This window comes from Thunnus maccoyii, chromosome 2 (genome assembly GCF_910596095.1).
Source record: "Thunnus maccoyii chromosome 2, fThuMac1.1, whole genome shotgun sequence".
Taxonomy (NCBI): Eukaryota; Metazoa; Chordata; class Actinopteri; order Scombriformes; family Scombridae; genus Thunnus; species Thunnus maccoyii.
The window spans coordinates 17,370,972-17,391,731 of NC_056534.1; the positions used below are offsets into that span (position 1 = coordinate 17,370,972).

The 20,760-nt window shown below is 37.2% G+C and overlaps 1 protein-coding gene across 3 annotated transcripts; it reads left to right on the forward strand.

The window, feature by feature from the left end:
- The first annotated feature begins 11,246 nt into the window (after positions 1–11,246).
- Positions 11,247–20,679, forward strand: bdh2 (3-hydroxybutyrate dehydrogenase, type 2). 3 transcript variants are annotated; one of them, XM_042397463.1, is made up of 10 exons: positions 11,247–11,421; positions 15,194–15,287; positions 16,373–16,451; positions 17,288–17,384; positions 18,338–18,446; positions 18,806–18,866; positions 19,041–19,154; positions 19,539–19,597; positions 19,772–19,864; positions 20,340–20,679. In XM_042397463.1, exons 2-10 carry the CDS (start codon positions 15,216–15,218, stop codon positions 20,391–20,393), a joined length of 738 nt encoding a protein of 245 aa, XP_042253397.1. In that variant the 5' UTR covers positions 11,247–11,421; positions 15,194–15,215; the 3' UTR covers positions 20,394–20,679. The 3 variants fall into 3 exon arrangements, with proteins under 3 accessions (XP_042253397.1, XP_042253388.1, XP_042253378.1); XM_042397454.1 differs by having other exon boundaries at positions 11,248–11,391; XM_042397444.1 differs by lacking the exon at positions 11,247–11,421 and adding an exon at positions 12,635–12,840.
- The last annotated feature ends 81 nt before the right edge of the window (positions 20,680–20,760 follow it).

Below are 20,760 nucleotides of genomic sequence, written 5' to 3' on the forward strand. Positions count from 1 at the left end.
TTCCTTTTTGTTGCTGTTATTGTTTTATAAGTCCATTTCTTTGCCTGATTTTACATAAGGTTTCCTGTAGCTTTAGAGACATCCACAATGGATCTGTTTTTTGGATAACAATCATATTCACTTACAGAGAATTTTCAGTGTATTAAGCAGCCTGTCTTCCTCCATCAGATACAGAAAGATCAAAGGACTCTCAGGGTTTTCATCCTGTCAGTCATTTGTCCCTCAGCTTAATAGAAAAGAGATAACGACGCAAGTCAATTGAATGACAATAAGCAACATGAAATAAAACCCTTACCTCAAGGTGCCGTGACACTGACCTCATGTCAAACTGAGACATAAGCGGTTTTGAAATGTCATATCAAAACCGATTTTCTTTGTTCTAAAATGTGTATAAGAGCCCTGATGGTAAGTTGTTTCACAGAAAATCATTGGTGTATATAAGCAGCTATGCTTAAGACTTCAAACCACAAAGACATTCAGTTCAGGTGTTGCATGGGGTGAACTGGTGAAGGGGGGTTGTACCAAATAAATAAATACATGGAGGATAAATCATTTACCTCACCTGTGAATGTCCAACAATGTTGTTTTTTTCATTTTCTTTTAGTTTCTTTGTCCACTCTCCACCTTAAAAAACTAAACTTTACTGTTATTTTTCAGTGAAACTAGCTTAGTGCTCACCCCTTAACAAAATGACAAATGACAAAAATAGCCCTGAACCACAAATTGAGCACAATCCACCAATGCTCTCTTCTAATGTTATTTTTCCAACTGTTTAGCTGTAACCCCCCGCTGTCTAAAAATGTCTACCTTCGATCCTCTCTGTCCTGCTGTTGTTAAAGCATGTCTGAACTCACCACGGCCACTCAGCTTGCCCATGGTCTCACCTTTACTGCTAAGCTGGTGACATTTAACCTGCGATCGGCTTAAAACAGAAATATTTAACAAACTATGATATTAGAAGAAATACTGTTGAGTAAGGTTATGTTGCAATGCTGGATTTTTTACCATTTGCATTATTACAAATGTCAGTGTGATTTTGAATGCTGTTTTCTTAACTGTTCTTCTGGATCAGAACCTAAAAGTTTCAGTTTCACTTTGGCTTTCTATACATAATCTATCCATAGACCTTTAAATTGGATAAGGTCAAAAAAAGGGACAAAAAAGACGCCATTGATTCTGATTGTCTGCAAGGTGTGAATTGTTTCCAGATAACGCTGCTGTGATATAACAGCCTCATCCCTTTTTGCTCAAGTAATACAGCTTCCAGCAAAGTGTCTCATTACATGAAGATGCTGAGGTGCTAAACTTGACCTGTTGAGAGTCCTGCTACAAAGAGTCACTCTTCTGGTTTCTTCTGGTCCAAAATAATACACAAGAGTGTCGTTGAAAAATGCAAAAATGTGGCTCTTACAGTCTCATAGACGTATCTGCATGGAATTTTAATATTCTCTTCATCACTCACATTCCCTCAACATCCATTTTAAAGAGCCTGAAAAATATTCCAAGGCCATAATTTGGAAGGCACTCAGAGCATTATAAGCTGCACATTTGTTTTCTGGAATATGTCTTTATATATTCTCTCCCTTTTGGAAAAATGTGTCATGGTCCAGCTGCGCCTCTCCCTCATTCCTAGTGTTTCTGCTGTTTACCCTTCCCCTGTGTTTCTTGTTGGTTTCCTGTTTGTTCTCTCTCTCTCTCTCTGGGTGTGGTGCTCTGTTTCCCCCCTGCTGCCAATCAACCGGCACACCTGCGACCTTTCTACTCATTAAGCTCCTGCAGCATATGTACCTCAGCTCTACACTCTAGTCTTCCCCAGATTGTTCAGTTCACCAGCGTGCTACTAATGTTGCGGACAAGTTTAAGTTCTTAGTCAGTATATCTCTCATGTTCACCTGAACTTTGCTTGACTATGTGTTTTCATGTGCCTCAGGTTCATTACCCATCTGAGGTCTTTGTCTGCGTTTCTCACCCAGAGTCTAGCCAGCCTGCCCTCCAGCTGCCTTCCAGCCACCAGCTCAGCTCTCTCTGCCTGACCTGCTCCACAGTTGTTCTCGCTCAGCTCTCAAAACCCCCATCTCTACAACTTCCCAATATAACTGCATTTGAACTGTTGCAAGCTGTGTGTCTGAGTCCTGATTTTGGGTCCAAACTCAGCTTAACCTCACACTATGTTTACGATGCCATTAGTTGTTGTTCTGGTGTCATGGTGAAATGTGTGCCACAAATCAAGTAACTTTAAAGCTTGTTAGTTTATCATTATAAGTGTATCACTCTTTATCTTAGTTTACATGGTTCTGAAACATAAAGGTCCACATAAAAACTTCATATGGTGAAGATTCTTGATTTTTTTTTTTTTTTTGGATACATTTCCTGAAAAAATGTGACAAATAACAAACAGGATCCTTTTCTGCCTGAAGAATAGATGTCTGAATAGAGTACATTGATTTTTGAATACTGAGGTCCTCACAGAGAAGTAATGTGAATGTTGGTTTTCCAGCTCTGTGTGGAGGATAAACTGAGGGGGAAAAGATACCTGCTGTTTTGGAAGTTTTCTATTTCTTGTATTTTTGTGAAGGTGCAAACATCCTTCAAGAATGGGGCAAAACTGCTTTTTGCTTTAACCTCTGATCTAAATTTGTCAAGCTTGAGTGATTCAAACACAAATATTATTGTTAACGGACACAAAACTTAGCAAGTGTCAAACCTTATCCCTGCCATGGCCATCTGGAGCTGCCTCAACTATTTTGGCCTCTTCCCCAAAGCCCTCCAGGAAATGTTATGGATAGAGATCAAGACCAGACAACCAGGCCAGCTCACAGAGGAAGTGCAACTATAACTTACAGCTTAAAAAGAACAATATTGTAAGGTAGTAACTGTATATCAGTGTTGTTTATCAAACATTATATTGTCATTAATGTGTATTAAACTTGTTGCTTTCACTGAAGCTAAGCAGTGTCCTGTTCAGTGTTCAAAGTAAATGAGGTGGTGTCAATTCATGAAAAGGAATGGCTTGGCTGTTGTTTGTGAAAAAATATTAAACTCTTTGTAAAACCACAAATGATTGTTTTTGCATTTTTATTGTTGTACAGAATGAACAAGCAATTTATAATGTGTTAATAAGTGAGCTTTAGAGGTAGTGGTAGGCTGATTTTTTACCTTTGGACAAAGGCATACTTCCTTTTTCCCCATCTCTAGTCTTTATGCTAAGCTACATTAATCGTGTGCCAGTTCTGGCTCGATATTTAACACCCTAACATAAGAGTGATGTGGATCTTCTCATCTAACTCTCTATAAGAAACCGAAAAAGCAGATTTCCAAAAATGTCAAACTGTTCCTTTGAGTTCCTTTCTCAAAAGCGTTGTAGTTGGATTGTAAAAAAGTGTCATTCATTTATTTTTCCCAACTATCCCATCATGAGATTCATTTGTGCTCAGTAACAGGCCTGCTTCACTAACCTCTGGCCTCCTGCTATATCATAATCCACCCCTCTTTGTTTTCACTGTTCTGCAGGAGATATGAGTATTGGTTTGAAGATAGCTTGTCAGATGGCATTGTGATGAAAATATCAAAGAAATTAAGGCCTAAGTACAACAGAAGGGATTATTTATCAAAGCTGGTGATATATTTCTGTTTTGGGCCACAATATCTTCGAAGCTCGAATTGAAATCATGATTCTCACGTTCCGAACGGCCAGACACTGCTCGAAATAAGCCTAGTGTAAACAGTAGCTATGTGACATTTTGTTGGCAATTTTACTGTGAGAGGAAGAATGCAAACAATCAGTCTTTACTCAGTGTTGTCATATTCCTGCACTGATAGAATCCAACTCTGGCAGATTGGAAACTCTTGATGGGATTTTCCGGCGAATCTATGGCAATCAACATCAGTTCTCTGTCCACGGCTGCTGCTGGGTACTCTGAGTCCCTCGACAAGACACTGAGCCATCGACCATGTTGCCTCTTACATAACCTGTTCTCTCTAAAAAAAACCTTTTAACAGTTGAGGTCATCTGAAACGGAATGGCTCATGTCTGTATAAGTGAAACAGACTCAAATAAAAATAAGAAAAGCTCAAAATTATAATTTGAATACACATAATATAATTTATAGTTAAAATGCTAATAATTGCATGCATTAAACAAGAAACAGCATCTTTATTAGTAATGGTCTCTGCAAACAGAAATGTATTAAAACCAAAATATTGCCCACCTTTTAACACAGTATGTATATTTTTGGCATTAAGTTATCTTTAAAAAAGTGACCTAAAACTCAAGTGCCATGATACTCAAGGGTCAACATTGTGCTGGTAGTAGCCTTAAAGCTGCTCTAATCAATATTTTTTTGATTAACAATGGGTCAGGTGAGTATGTGTAATGTGAGATGGGTTACTCATACTGACAAACCCACAGAGAATTATCATCCAACACTGTATTTCCCCCTCAGGTTTGCAAAGCTTTAAAGCACCTTTCATCATCTTTCATCATGACAATGTTAGTGTTTTGTTTTGTTCTCTCTCTGCTCTCATTAGCATTGTTTTAAGCTGCAGCTAGCAGGAGGAATTCTGAGGAATTGGTGGAGCCCAGAAGAGAGAAAATAATCAGATGGCCAGAAACATGATTTAAAATGAATGCTAATGTCTGCTGGATGCAACTGTTTGCTAACATGTTCACCATGTAAATTTAATATGGTATACTATGTCAGAAGTTGTTTCTAGATTGTTGTGCTGCCGCCAAGTGGCCAAAACCTTCAATTAATGCAGGTTCAAGCTAATTACTACACATCCAGACTTGTGTAACTGGCCAATCTGTTGATGTTATTGAAAATCCTACAGGAGCAGTCAATGATCCTAAATTATGAATGTGCATATATGTGTGAAATAACTGAGAGACTCAATTTCAGGAGCTCCAGTGACTTTTTATATCAGATAAAAGAAGCCATTCTACAAGTGTGGTTAAAGTCAATACAAATGCAACAAATTTAACCAAACATCACACATCCTCATCTGGCTTTGAGCCCAGACCTCAGTCCTGTCTATGAAAGTCGTTTCTGTTTGTTTCATACAGTATTCCTCTGACAAATAAAAATGTGCAGTAATCTAAAATAATGTTATTTCTGGAATACTTAATTTGTCTTTGTTTTCCCATTGGAATTATTTATGCCGTTTAAATTGGCAATTCTTTTTCAAGAAGAGAAAAATGCTTTCAAATTCTCTCAAACATCCAAAACCTAATTGTTTAAAGGAAGAAGCCAAGTTATCCTCAGGGGAACTTTGTAATTACTATATCTCTTCAAATTGTAATTGTAAATGCATTTCATTGCAAGAAAATTGTCAGTGTATCGTATAAAAACCCCAAATTATGCTGGAAGCTATTAAAGTACTTTACGTCAGTACCAGAGATCCTCAAAGGGGCTTGACTTGAGCTGGTCAAAATACTGTGGTTCTCTGAACCAAGGATGAAACAGCTGAAAGAAGATCAAATCTAACGTAATGCACTGCATGTTCAAGCAGTATATATCCTGTCCAGGAATGTACAAAAAAATGATAAGTGATTGCTCTGAATTGCTCTTCCTATTATTATTCTCTAGGACAAATCGATTGGGAGCATTCAAAAACAACAACCGCTTACTGTCAGAAGTCATAGAAAAGACCTGTTTCCTGATTTGTAACAACAGGGAGGTATACAGCCCAAGTCTATTTTTAATTCATTCATTTTCCATCTCCTTTTGTTTATATAAAAGATGGAAAGCCCTGGACAGGCTGTCTCAAGAGTACTGAGATTTGTAATTAGTGGTATCGTCTTTTAGTCTTAATAAGTTTTTCTTTCAGGAATTTCAGTCCTCACAGACAGACAATGAGGGAGTTGATCCGATCGAGATGTGTGAACAGCCTCTCGGAGGAAAATTAATTACAAGAACGTTTCACAGCATGACAGAGCGAGAGGGAGGGTAAGAGATAAGTGAAGTACCGTTTTTTACGTGGAGTGTATTTTGCAACGTAATACACATTAATGACTGAAATAGTCTTTTCTCCACAAATATTTCCTATAACAAATGAATCACTGGAGGTTTGCTTATAAAATCAGTTTTGTTCCAGTTTATTCATGTAGTATTAATTTGCTTGTAGACAATATGTCTCAAATATTGACAGACATATTCTATAAAGGTTTTATATGTATTATATCCCTGCTAATTAAATATCCATTTTTCCTCTATGTTGTGACAGAAAACTGGGCAGTATGTGCTCTGTCATGCACTGTGCTTGGTAACTGAAACCATTTACAGACAACAATAAAATAATGTGAAACACACTAACAACATTTTTACACACTACAACAATGGTAACTCCATGTGCTTTTATTCTTATATTTAGTCTTCCAATATAATACAGCTTCGGTGTCTCCAAAAACATGGCTTAAATTTAGAAAAGGGGGGTAATTTGCCTCTGAGCATATTTACAATGGTATATTTTGTATAATATATTCACCTCTAGTGTGTCTGCACCTTTTAGACCCTGTGGCATCAGTTTATACGTGGTAGAAGCCAGTCTGGACTCCTCCATTTGTAAACTGTCACTAATGACATAGTGGGGATTGGCCATTTTGAATGGTTTGATACTAGCACCATGACCAGTATGTATTCTTCCTATTCCACCCAACTGAGTCATAGTTGTGTTTCTGTTGCCAAACCCCTTTTCACAAAAAAAATCAATGTGATGAAAATGTGTAAATCTACATCTTTCCCTTGTCAGCTTTGGGTTCTAGATGTATTGCGGTAATTCTAAGCAGTCCATGCAACCACAGTCTAAGGTAAGTTTCTTCAGGATACATATTATATTAATTAATAGTTGAACATTTACATTTGTATTTATTTATATACTTGAGAACTAGTGTAAGAGGCATTAAGTATGAAGCACCTCATGAAACTGTTAAAATTCCCCACAAGGGGGAAGTGTTTGGTCTTTGACATGGCAACCAAAGGAAAAGAAAGGAAAATAACAACAGCAGTATGGACCTTGTAGACACGTTAAATAGCCTACAGCTAAAGAAAGTAATAGTAGCTGTAACTGGTGTTCATGCAGATGCCTTAAATACATTTCAGGTACCATGTTTAAAAATATGTAAACATACTGTAAAAAATCTTATGTATGTCATTTTCCCTTGTGAATTCACATCACACCAAATTAACTTTGATCCATTGTCCAATTGCATAAACTCAAGATCCTTCCTGAGATAGTTTAAACACTGTTTATGTCCTGTAATGGCTTTACATGTATTGGCTCATTTGGTTTTAAACAAAGAGTAAATCTTGTACAAGGTCTTGAAACATTGTTTTGAATTAGTCTTGACAAATTATTTTGGAATAAATGGATATGTGGCCTTAAGGAGAAAAGCGCTTTCATTTTTCCCCCCTTTCCAATGCAATCAATAAGCCATTAAAGGTTTGCTACAAGTCACTTCTAATGGAGATTCTGTACTAATGCATGGATTTCTGAAGGGCTACTGCAGAGATTTAGATTTGCACTTCCATAAGAGACAGAAAAATGAAAATCAATGCAACAGTGGCCGAGATATCCTGACTTTTAGTCCCTATTATGGGTCAAGTTTCCAAAAACTAGATCTTACATTTCCCATAATGCAACCAATAGCATCTTTTCATCAGACCCTCCCAGTCTGGTAAATGTAAATGTGTTTCAAACTCCATGCCCCCAGTTTGTAATACAGGCTTTATGTTATAAATCAGTAGTTTTCATTTTATAACCGGCATTGTAAGGCAGCAGAGGAAGTGTCAAATAACTATGGCATCTGTATTTTGAGGTCAGTCAGTATAATATGTTTTGAAGAAATGCAGGAGATTTTTCAACAGACCTTGGAGACCTTGTTACATTGCTCCAGCAGAGAGCTGAGCTTTGGACTCCAAAAGATGTGCATCTGCTTGGTGTGATGGAAAATAAAAAGGATCATGCAAATAATTTGAATAGAGAACTGGAGGCTGTCCCACCTTGAGGCTAACGAAAAGAACTGAAGGAAGGAACTGAGGAAAAATAAGACACAATTTCTCTATGTAAAAATGTGGTTTTATTTATTTGTTGAAACTATTTTAAATTCATTTGAACAAATGTATAGAGACATATTTTCTACAGAGCAAGCGTTGTACTTGCTTTTTATCTCCTGATGCCCTGTTTCTTCAGCACCTTGTTTACTGCTGTTTGCGTGCAGAATTTTGAGTCTATACTGAGCAGAAAATCATACATCCATTATAAAGACAAAATACTCAGATCAAATACATGAAGGTGTTTTATGTAAACAGGTTTTAGGTCCCACAGTTTGGGGTAAAAAATACTCAACAAGCGACCTGCAGACAACCATAATTAGCCCAGCACTTTTACTCCATCTTTGCATGTTATTGTCCACTGATTGAAGTGTATCCCTCAGGTGTGCAACAGACTGGCTCCCAGTCCACTTATCTGTGATAATGATAGTGTCCTCACTCCCCCTTGGTCTCATTTAAAGAACAGCTGGTGGGCTGGTCAAGCCTGTGGCAAATGGAAAATGGTTCATATGTATTTTATCATCCGACAGGCCTATGCAGTCACGATAGTGTTCAGTGTTTGACAGGTATATGTCAAAGTATCCGCATTTCTTCCCATTGCAGTCATGGTCTGGATGTATAAATGCCCACATTGATTTCCAATACACCTGTACAGTTAAGTGATTTTATTTATGTAATGAATGATTTTCATTGCATATAAGATATTGTTTAGTTTATTTGAAATTGTATTTTATGTGGAAAATGTGCATGACTACTCAGGGTCACAATAATAATGAATATTGAAAATATATAGCATATATTTGATTTATATTTGCACCTTAACCTGAATGCATTTTCACAAGTTGTGACTTACCAGTATACCAAGAAATTAAATACACTCTGTAATGATTGTTTCTACGTTAGAGATAAAATAATCTTATATTGTTTATCATTGAAACTCAACAGTAAACACTATCAATGTAATGGATCGGCTAATAATGACAGTATAGTATCTTTAAAATTGAAAATGATCATGAAGGACAGAATTAGAGAATAATTGGTACTGAGGTTTAAAATGGAAGCAGACACATCAAATCACCAAAAGCAATGAAAATTTGATATATTTAATATTGCTTGTACAGACAATGAAAATTAGAAAAATGCATATTCAACCATCATGCTACTGACTAACAGTTTTAATGGAAATCAAACTGATTTCAATGTATGTGTGCAACAGTGGTTTATACAAGTACGTCCTATTTTGGTTTAAACTGTGTACTGCACTTGTGAAATACCTCAACATACCAAGGCCAAAGTGCATTCATATGCATATGGTCTTGGTGTTCATTGCATACATTGGACAGTGGGCTAAAGGAAAGTTTACTTGTTTAATGTGCACTGGAGTTTCCTTTTTTCTTACAGTTGGCTGATGTGTGTTTAACTTCACTTGCATGAAAAAGTTGATCTTTTCAAATGACAAATGCAGGATAATTTGACACATCAGCCATTACCCTTGCTGATAGTAAGTAAGAAATTGGCCCCATGCAGAACTTTGTGCAGATCTCAAAGGTCAATTTCAATTGTCTCTCCAAAGATGGTGGATTTTATTATCAAGACAGTTCACACCTACCAAGAGTGAAAAGCCTGAAATCACCTGTCATGTTTTTAACTTATTATTTAATAGGTGTTTCAATTTTTTTGAAAGCCAGACAATGCATATGGCTATTGCATCTTATTTATAACTTTATAACTATTTATTCATAACTGATATTCACTGCAATAGTGTCCATATGCACACATTAAACAGCTCTAAAAGGAGTACTTAAAAGTAAGTAGCTACAATGCTTATACAAGGTTAATTAAATATACCTTATCTTGCAGAAAAAAAGACATAAAAACAGTCAGTAGAAGTGTAAACTCACTTGCTATCTGCTCCACTTTCTTAAATCCATAGACTGTAAAAAAAAAAAAATAAAAAAAATAAAAATAATAAAAAAAAAAATATATATATATATATATATATATATATATATATATATGGACGTAGTCACCGTGACGTCACCCATTGGTTTGCGAACTGCCGTGTTGAAGCCTGTCGCTGCCCGATTTGCATCACGCACGTGCAAGCAGGTCCACTATCTTGGACAGCTAATTACGGCAACACCACTTGGACAAACAACATTAGAGTTGAGTTTGTCACTGCCCGATCTTCGTGGTGCATACGCGAGTGTAAACATAATTAAACATATATATGTAAACATATATTTTGCAAATTATTTATTTTTATTACAAAGTAATTTCCTGATTATTTGAGAGGTATTAATAGCTTTTTTGTTTGTTGTTATCTTGGAAATACAGACAAAGAGTTGTACTTGTCAGGTGTGATCCGAAGCACTCGGCCATCTACACACAAAAAAGAGCTTAGCAACCAATAACCATACTACTAACGTAGAGTGACATATTTTAGAAAAGACTGACTCTTTCTTCAGCATGACGGCTAACCGTTAGCATACAGACAGTTTCATTCATAAAGAGCTGCAAGCGTCGTAGCAACAGCCTTGACAACGACAAATTAAATGACTGACACGCCTACAGACAAATCAGTGTTGAATTCAGACGCGTGATGCATTGTTTATGTTTTCATATTGGGTTAACTTAGGTGAGATAACGTTAATGGGTCGGACAGATCATGATACACGTCTATGTAAGCGCTGAAAACAAGTATAGTAATATAATTATTATATTAATTGTGGTGAAAGCCAGGACAATTTGGTACTGAATGTTGAAAACCGGGACATTTTAGGGTTTTACAGATATATGTCGGGACTCGGGACACCCAACTCGAAACCGGGACAACGTCTGGTCACCATACACTAATTTGCCCGGGAAAATGTTAACTTAACCTACTGTGCATACTGGCCGAATGAGCTTAAGTTACCTTTAATTATAAAGTTGGAAGCGGCACGGTGTATTTCACTTCGCTCCATCCTGGAAAGACTGGGGTGAAATACATCGTTAGAGATGTAATCTCTCAAAAGTTGATAATACTCGAAAGTTTTCATTTTTGTGGATGTAGTAGTACTGTTGTAACGTCAGGTACCGAGCAGTGACAGAAACTGTTAAACTCAACTCTAATGTTGTTTGTCCGAATGGAGTTGCCGTACGTAGCTGTCAAAGTTTACGCGCATGCGCGGTGTAGATCGAGCCGTGATACGCATACGTGATGCAAATCGGGCAGCGACAACGCCTAGAGTGTAGCGATTTGACCATCGCCATCTTGGATTTGGCCGTCGCCATGTTTGACTTTTGGAGCCAGAAGTTACCATATTTGGACGAGAGGATGGAGCCGACCCATGAGCTGACCGTAGGGCTAGCTGCTAGCTTGGTTAACACGGTGCATTTACAATCTATGATTAACAGTGATAATGCTAATGCTAATGCTATTTTTCGCTAGCGAAAAACAGGCCTAAAACCGTTAAAACAAAATGTACTCACCGGAAAAACTGATCATCCGACTCATTGGTGGGTGTTTTATTACAATTAAATGCTGAACAAGACTGTTTTTAGGCGACCACAATGTTACAATTAACTTTAGTGAACTGAGAACACACTGAAATTGCAGCAGCTACGCCTATACGCAATGGTTACATTACGTAACCAACGTTGTCACCATGGTAGCGACTAGTCAGTCATGTCGTAGCCACGCCCTAGAGCATACCGATGGCCAAAGCGCAAAACCTCCTATCTGCAGAATTTTCTGATTGGCGGATTTCACTTTGGATGATGAGAACAAGAAAGGCTGCTCATATTCAGTCTGTCTGCAAGATAATCCCGCCCTTCGTTGTGACAGAAAAGTCACACAACAAAACAAAAACACGAATGCAGAGTCCCTGGGTGTGTAGAGAGGCTACAGCACGAGTGGGTTACACAATCACTGAATATTCATTTCCAGTGGACAAGGAAGCAAATAAACTGAATTTAAGGAATTCTGACCCTAGTATACTACAATGTAGTAACTATTACATTTACGACATCTTTTTTTAATCTGAAAACAAACTTAATTTTATTTTTAATTTAATTTTAATTATTAACTTAATTTAGAGCATCGTTTTGTAGAACCTCTTCCAACTTGCACCAAGTGCAAAAGCTCCTATCTGCACTTTGCGAGGCATTACTATCTAGTCGGTATTGTTGACACATAATATAATAATATAGTCCAAAAACAGTGTATTATGAATTGGGTATCCTTAACAAATAGCATTCTGCAAGAAAAGTTTTTTTTAGTTTTCTCAAAAAAGTGCACTTTTCAGATAGGAGGTTTTGCTCTTTGGCTATCGCTGCTTTGTAGTCTATTTTACTAACTATTTTAAATGAGGCCATAATTTACAAAATGAACATCATGCTGTATTGACAAAGATTTGAAACTAGCGATTGAGACCAAAAACTCATTAGGAAACTGTTTACTGAGGTAATAAATCAAGTGAGAAGTTGGGTTATTTTCTCATAGACTTCGTTACAATCGGACTTGCCTCCTGATGGCCATTAGATAGAATGCAGGGTTTTGGCACTTTCACATTGGCTTCATTTTTGAGCCCCGGAGGTTGCCGCTTCGCCTACATCATAGACTGTATAAAAATGGCCTACATGGCAGTATAAAGAGAAGCTTGCTTAAAGCAAGATCCTCAACAAACCTCTGTTGCGGACATTTCCTGTTCGGCAACCAATAGCAGTGATGAGCAGAGGGTCACGTGACGGACTCCTCTGAGCTTCGTCTTTCACTGTGTCGGACCCATAGGTCGGAACCCAACAGAGGGTGAGTGTCCAAAAGTTGTTCTCCAAAGCTGGTACTTCACTTTCCTGCGTATGAATAGCATTTTTGAAATTTCCATGTGAAAACCGTTACAGGTTGTTTTCAATGAAGAAAGCAACCTGCCTTTTCACGTGCTATAGTAACCATAGACTGTACAAAAACAGTAGTACCATGGAAACACGTGAACTTTTTATTTCGTAACGATCAAAATCAAAGAAATTGGCTCAAAAGTATGCTAATCGATAGAAGTATCATCAGAATAGTTAGGATATGCACGGACTTGTTCAGTAGCAGATGTATGTGCTGAAGAAATAGTCCCATTTCTTTTGACAAAGTGCAACTGTAAAGGAGAGCTGTCATTCGTATCTGCACCATTAAAGCCTTGGTCCTGACTGAAAGCTTGACTCATCATACAGATACTACACTAAGTGGCATGCATCTCTAGTATGAGGCATTATTTGGCTTAATGCATATGCACATATGTGTATTAATTGGCTCACACATGATTTAAAAGTTTAAGTGCTTTGACACACCGAACCAACCACAACAACCTAACCATAACATAGAAAAACACCTATGTTGCCTCACATCTCCTGTTAGGCTAATTGATCACTTGAGCACATTGTAAACTGTATTGTCAGTGACCAGCCGACCTCCAACATATGCATGTGTCTGCACCTGCATGAGAGGCGATAATGAGTAAAATGTAGTCTATATTTGTACCCCAAAGAGCAACACAGAGAGACATATGTATGTGAGATTTAAGTATTTCCATGGTTGAAATACAAAATACAGAATATGTCTAATTAGAAAAATAATAAAATTTGAATGGCATTTGTAGGTCTGTGACTGTGACTTACTCTTAATCTTGTGCTTGTTGAAGGAGAAAATTAAAAGCGGGGGGATAATTGCACTAAATGGGTGAAATTACTGACTTGGTTAAATAGCCACTTGTTTCTCACTAACTTCCTGCAATGCTGATTCAACCTACTGAAACAGCAGCTGATGAGGGCTGACTAGAGCCATCTGAGCCAGACACAAAGATGAAACTGCTGCAATGGTCTGCAACACAAGAGCCCAATGGCACCCTACGGTCAGCTGCTGGCTTGGTGTCTCAAACTTAAATGAAAATGAAATTGCTGTGGTGATTTTATTTTAAAATATGGTTGAAATATTGTGCCTATGCAGTAGATTTTCCTAGGCTGCGGACATTAAAAAAACTGCATTTTGGGTTTGCCTGCAATGGTAATAGAGCTATATGGTCATAAAGGAAATTAAGTTTCAAACAGTAATTTCCAACTACCCTTTTCGGACTAGAATAAGAGTGCACTCCATTTCAAGAGAGGATGGTTGCAGGTCTTTGCTGTGAAATTTTTCGAATTTTATCCTCGAAGGTTTATTAACATTGTTGAATATTAAAGAATATTTGCATATTACAGTGATAAACATGACCTTGAAGATAAAAGAAAACATATTTAGTCTGCATGTCATTATGAGTGATATTGTGATTAAAAAATGACTTTGTGACTTTAAACTGTTATGGACAGTTGCCTAATGAATTCAGATTGATAAGATCTGATATTACACCGCGTAATCTGTGTTGAAGGTTTCGCTTCTGATTTTTCTTTGAAGCTGTGAGACATCAAATACAATTCCCCACTGTAGAACCATATTGCAAATTTTGAGGCATCTCTGCTGAAAGATTAGTGTTGAGAAATAGCCTGTCAATCATTACCTCATGGCTGAACAGAGCATTCACAATTGGGCCACGCAACAAAAGATTAACTTAAAGCAGCTAATTTTTTAAGAGCTTTGTCTTATGGTTATATTGCGCTGCACGTCTCAGATATTACTTAGCAATCTCTTTCTGTTGGTAAAGTTTGAGTGTGTATGTGCTGTTTCTTTGTATCTTCAGCCATGGTGGCTTTGGCTGCCCATACACATACAGTGTAATACATCTGTGAAACTGTGTTCCTCTAGTTTCTCCAAACAACTGTTATTACCACTGGAAGTGTAAACTCCATCACTTCCTGTGTGTCAAATGAAGATAATGTTAAGTGTACTGGGAAATCTTCCATTAACTGGATATATGGTTTACCACTGATATCCTGTTTTCCAATAGACATTACAACAGCAAATGGGATGAAATTTCCTGTATTTGAATCAATAAATGGAAACATTTATCATTAACTGCAGACTTGCATGCAAAATAATCCTTCGTAAACACATTTGTGTATCTAATGAAAACTCAGCAGGACATGTTTATTCTTAAGAAAGAGAGCCTTCATCATGAAAATTAATCTGTGATTGTTTCAAACTCTATTTTCATCTGTGTATTTTTTTTTTTTTTTTTCAGCAGCTGCAGTTAACGGTGCACCATGGGCCGCCTGGATGGGAAAGTGATTGTGTTGTCAGCTGCCGCACAGGGGATTGGACGTGCTGCTGCAATAGTAATGAGCTTTATTAAGAACTTTTCACTGATGTATTTTATACCGAATCATGGAGGGAAATTGCTTATTTAATAGCTTATCGTATGCATATGTATATTTTGAGTCTCCTTACATATTTCAACCAGTTTCTGTGTATGTAAGCGGCAGATTTTAATGATGCTGAACTGCAACAGTAATGGTGATCCAAAATCCAAATTACAGTGCACATTTGTTGCCAGCAGAAGTCCTAGTTTTACCAAGCTGTCATGATGAAAATATGATCAATACACTGTTTTATAATGACACTGCTTTCTATCTTGCATGGAGATTATAGACTTTATGTTGTGTATGTACTGTAAATACATCAGGTCTTGTGATTCTTGAGAAGATGTAACCACAGCTTCAAGAGGTGCACAGTCCTCTGGTAATATTCTTGCCAAAGAGATAGGAAAACACTAGAAAATCTCACACATATATGTGTCAAGATTGGGTCATTGTCAGTTCCATTTCTTTCAAGTGATGTCCTTAAGTGGGTGAAATGGCGTGTTGTATTACAGGGATTTGTGTTTTTCTGTAGTGTGGAGGAATTCAAATACAGACGGATCCATTTACGCCATCTCAGACCATTCAGTTCTAATCACATAGTATTAAGATTGCATAATAGAGTGCAAGGTCTATTGAACATTTTCCATTTAGGCTTTAAAAGGTGGTTGTGTTACATGATCTCCTCTGTGGTTAATGATGCAACTTCTCCATCAGCAATCGCCTGACAGGAGGTAGAATGGATTTAAATTGATGGTTTTGAGGGATTAAGGTTAGAAATTGACATTCTGTGTATATAGATACTTGGTAATGAGATCTTGATGTTAGCACTGTGACCTGAATTATTGCCTGAAGTCAGAGGAATTGAGCATTTTTCATTCAAACAGCGGTTCAGACTCTCTCTTTTTTCTTTGCTTATTTAAACAAAACAGCCTAATGTTTTGTAGAATTTAAAATGATTTGATTGAATCACAGTATCATAACCATATTTCCCTGGACTTTTAAAGCATTATGTGCAGGCATTGTGGAACCACTTGGAACTGACTCAAGTATTTGAACTGTAGGCATTTGCAAAGGAGGGAGCTCAAGTCACCGCAACAGACATCAATGGAGAGAAGCTGAAGGAGCTGGACGGCATTCAAGGTAGATACCATCTCTGGAGGTCTGAGTCTGACATCTGCTGGTTAACCAGTGTGATGCAGTCGGGATCCCTGTTAGAGGTTTTCCCCCTTCACTCAAATTCCTGCACAACTTTATCATCACGAGCTGACCTCTGTAACTTGGCTGCAAGATAGATTTGATACATCTCTGTAGTTTATCTTAACACTGTACTTGTCTGTTTTTTCAACAAATCTTTTATTCAAGTTTATTTTTGCAAGTTTCAGTTTAGCAGATTGCCTACAAGTGTTCAGCCTCATCATATCTTAACCTAAATATCATATAACGTTAAAACATACTATATGCTACAACATTTTCTACTTTTCTTTGTTGCTCATTTTTTACAGTATCTTCAATGTATGTCCCTTTTTTTTAATAATCTTTTAAGCTGATTTTATGGCTTTGTAGGAGACCTTTCATCATGAACGCTTTAAAATATCTACAGGATAACTGATTTTGTAGATGAACATGGACTTACATACACCTAACCAGGCAGCTATATATTTAAGTAGCACACATATTGCAGAAAATAGCCTTTTTCAGTCTCTTGAACTCTTTCAGCACTCTCAACACCTCATTTCAGGTAGCGCACAAGCAAAGCACTTCACCTCTAATTGCCTTCCTATAATAGACGTTGTTCTGGGTAGCATTTGTGAATGTGAAGCAGTGAGTATGATTTTGTGACTGCTACATCTTAAACTAATACTTCCTGCATTTAACTGCTAAATAATCAAGATAATGTGTTTTTTTTAAATTATTTTAAAAACAGTGCAACTGACATCAAAATAATCGGGACTTTTTCTTTTTTGCTTCATCAACAGGTATCAAGACTAAGGTGGTGGATGTGACTAAGAAGGACCAAGTGGAATCTCTGGCAAAGGAACATGACCATGTAGATGTGCTGTTCAATGTTGCAGGGTACTTTCACCTTTTCCTATTATGTTAATGTTGTCCTGGATTTCCACAAGGAGTAATACTCATCCGCTCTGCTTAAATGATAATTAGGATATTCAATCTTAGCATTAAAAAACCTATGAAAAGAACAAAACCAACCATGAACAGATCCTGTTAGCAAGTCTTGTCTGTGAATCCAAAGCTGGATATATCCCTGTGTGACTCACAGACCTCCATTGTTGTCAATCAATAAGACCCACTATTGCACCGCATGTTCCTGCATTACCATTAAACTAGATTTCAACAAATGCACTATTTACCCCTGTTTGAGTGACATTTGCTAGAAACTACAGTAGCCAGCTGTTTAAGAAAATTACTTATCCATATTTAAGAATGAAATTTCATATTTGGTATCAGTTTTTAAAGATTTACAGTAGGAACTAATGAGCTTGCCGCAGACAGGCAGGAGAAGTCTGACAACATATCGTTGGTTCTGGTCTTTTCATGGGATTTATTGACAAAAACAAAAATATAGAATATCACCAGCCTTATCTTTGAACGTAAAATCAATGCATAGCAAAAAAATTGCAGTTCTATTTGTGCCGCCAACATGCGGTCTCCACATTAAGCTTGTTTATCCATCTCATGCTTAACTTCATTTCCAAAATCCCTATATGTTAAGGTTTAACCTCTACTTGACCTTTTGTCAATCTCCTTAAGAAAGGTCTCTAAATTGTCACCTTTGAGGCTCAGTAAAATGTTGAAGGGGGCGAACGAAGCATTTCGACCAGCATTTATTTTTAGCTCAATAATTTATAACTTGTCTCTTAAGCTCCTCTATGTTTTCATTCTTTTTGACAGATGAGGTATATGACATTTTTAGTTATAGCCACGTGTTCAGATGATTCTGTGTTATAATTTCATATGTAATGGTGTGACACTACTGCTCCAGTCAATGTGTCATGTACTGTATACAGGTTTGTGCACCATGGCTCCATCTTGGACTGTGAAGAGGCTGACTGGGACTTCACAATGAATGTGAATGTGCGAAGCATGTACCTCATGTGCAAAGCTTTCCTGCCTAAGGTGACCTTTGCCCACTTTGCCAAATGCTCAACATACTTTATCCTGTTACTAAGAGAACAAAATAGGTGCCGTTGTAAATCGAGTGACATATGCTTTTATTTCGTTCTCATCCTTTGTCCTCTGGGATTAGCAGTATTACTCTGAGCCTGTGACATGATGGGCGGCGACTGCCCAATCACTAATCCAGCTTTAGCTGCAAACTAACCAAACTGTCTCAAAGGGGAATTTTAACTTGGATCATAGCACATTTGTCAGTTCTTTGTTACATAAAAATTAAGATTGTTACATAATTTTAATCTTCATTATACCAATTTCAATCAATTTAGACGCCACATTCCTAATTGATTTTGTCATTCTAGATGTTGGCGAAAAAGTCAGGAAACATCATAAACATGGCATCTGTTGCATCAAGCATAAAAGGTAAAAAAGATCTTTCACATATCTCACTGCACATGTTTCTATAGCAAATCTTCTGCTCAATTAAAGGGACATTAAGTCGCTGAAGTATGACCATGTTCATTGTAATCCTCTTATCTCAGATAATTGCTTTGCCTGTGCCTGTGTGTGAGTGACATATGTGTTTCCTTGCCACAGGTGTTGTGAACCGGTGTGTCTATAGTACCTCCAAGGCTGCGGTGATTGGGCTCACCAAATCTATAGCTGCTGATTTCATTGAGCAAGGCATTCGCTGTAATTGTGTTTGTCCCGGTGAGTCACGAACACCCTGCAAAATAAACCATGTCGCTGTGTCCTTTTTAATCTTCCTCAACTGTTGCTCAAGTATACTACCACTTAGATAATGAGACAAAATGAAAGTGATGTTTTTGGAAAAATTTAAGGGCTTTTTGTATTTGTTGACATTGTGTATTCCAAAGATATACAGCACAAGCCCTAAGGTTGTGCCTCCACAACCTGTCTAAATAACTGCTGCACAAATTAGTGATTTAGGCTGAAAACTCCAACAGGGAGGATTTTTATTATAAATGAAAAATCATCAAATCAGTCACAGCCTATCTGCATTTCTGTCTTCAGTATGGTGTTATATTGAGACTGTGAGGTGAAAGCCAGGCTTGTTCTTTTATATTTCCTCAGGGACTGTTGATACTCCATCACTGAGGGGTAGGATCCAGGCCCAACCTGACCCAGAACAGGTACTGTAGGCTCTGATTTACTCTATAATTTACTTATTCATTTGACAATAATCCCTGCCTGAGTCATGTAACAGTCACATTTATCTTGATTTCAGCCAGAGGAAATCCTGATAGTTGGTTGTCGAAGATAAGGAATGCTGCATGTGTAACTCCTCTTTCTCTGTGACTCCTCAGGCTTATAAGGATTTCATGGCGAGACAGAAAACTGGCAGAATGTGCACAGCTGAAGAGGTGGCATACCTGTGTGTGTACCTGGCCTCAGATGAGGTGAGTGATTAGAGATAAAAGAACAATATTTTGTACGTATATGATATATTCACAGCAGAGCTGGGCGTGCCATTGTCTCTGTACTTGCTCTGGAAATTTAGATTCTTTAGTTAAAAACTAACACATAGTGGATATTTGTAGGATACTCATAGGATTTCATTGAATTAATAACCTTTAAGTCAACAAAAAATAAATAAAGGATTCAGCATTTACTCACCAGAACTGTGTTCTTGGTAGTGTGGCGAAGGCTTTGAAACTAAATCTAAATCATGGTGGGATATAAAATATACAGACAGTATATTTTACCAAGTAATGATAAAATAGTACGATTTTGAAAAATAAAATAAATTAACATGTTTTTCAGTGTCTGGTTAAAAATGAATTATTACAAACATATAAATACAAAGTTGCTGTTAATTTGTCATCGGTGAAAACATTTCCCAGTTGTCTGACATGCGTCTTGGCTCCTCTACAGTCAGCGTATGTGACTGGGACTGAGCAAATCATCGATGGAGGCTGGAGACTCTGAGGAATATGTGGCAAACTCATCATCTCAGTTGTGCAGTTGCATCCTCTTTTTTTTTTTTTTTTTTGGATGCAAGTGCCTAAATCAAAGAAAAGTGTGCACAATTTGCTGGCATGCTAACTTTTTTGATTTTGCATATTATTTTCAAAGATTTTGTGAGATTTTCCAACTTAAATCTATGCTGCTAATGTGTCTATGTAGTGCCAAAACACTGACAAATAAATTGACTGTCACAGCTATATTGATGTTGCTACCTTTTTAATAAACATATTCCTTGTTAAATACCTAACAGAGCAATTGTGTTAATTTCAGTATGATTAATAATGAAATATGTTAATGTCTTCACTGTTTTGACTGTATATAAATACAG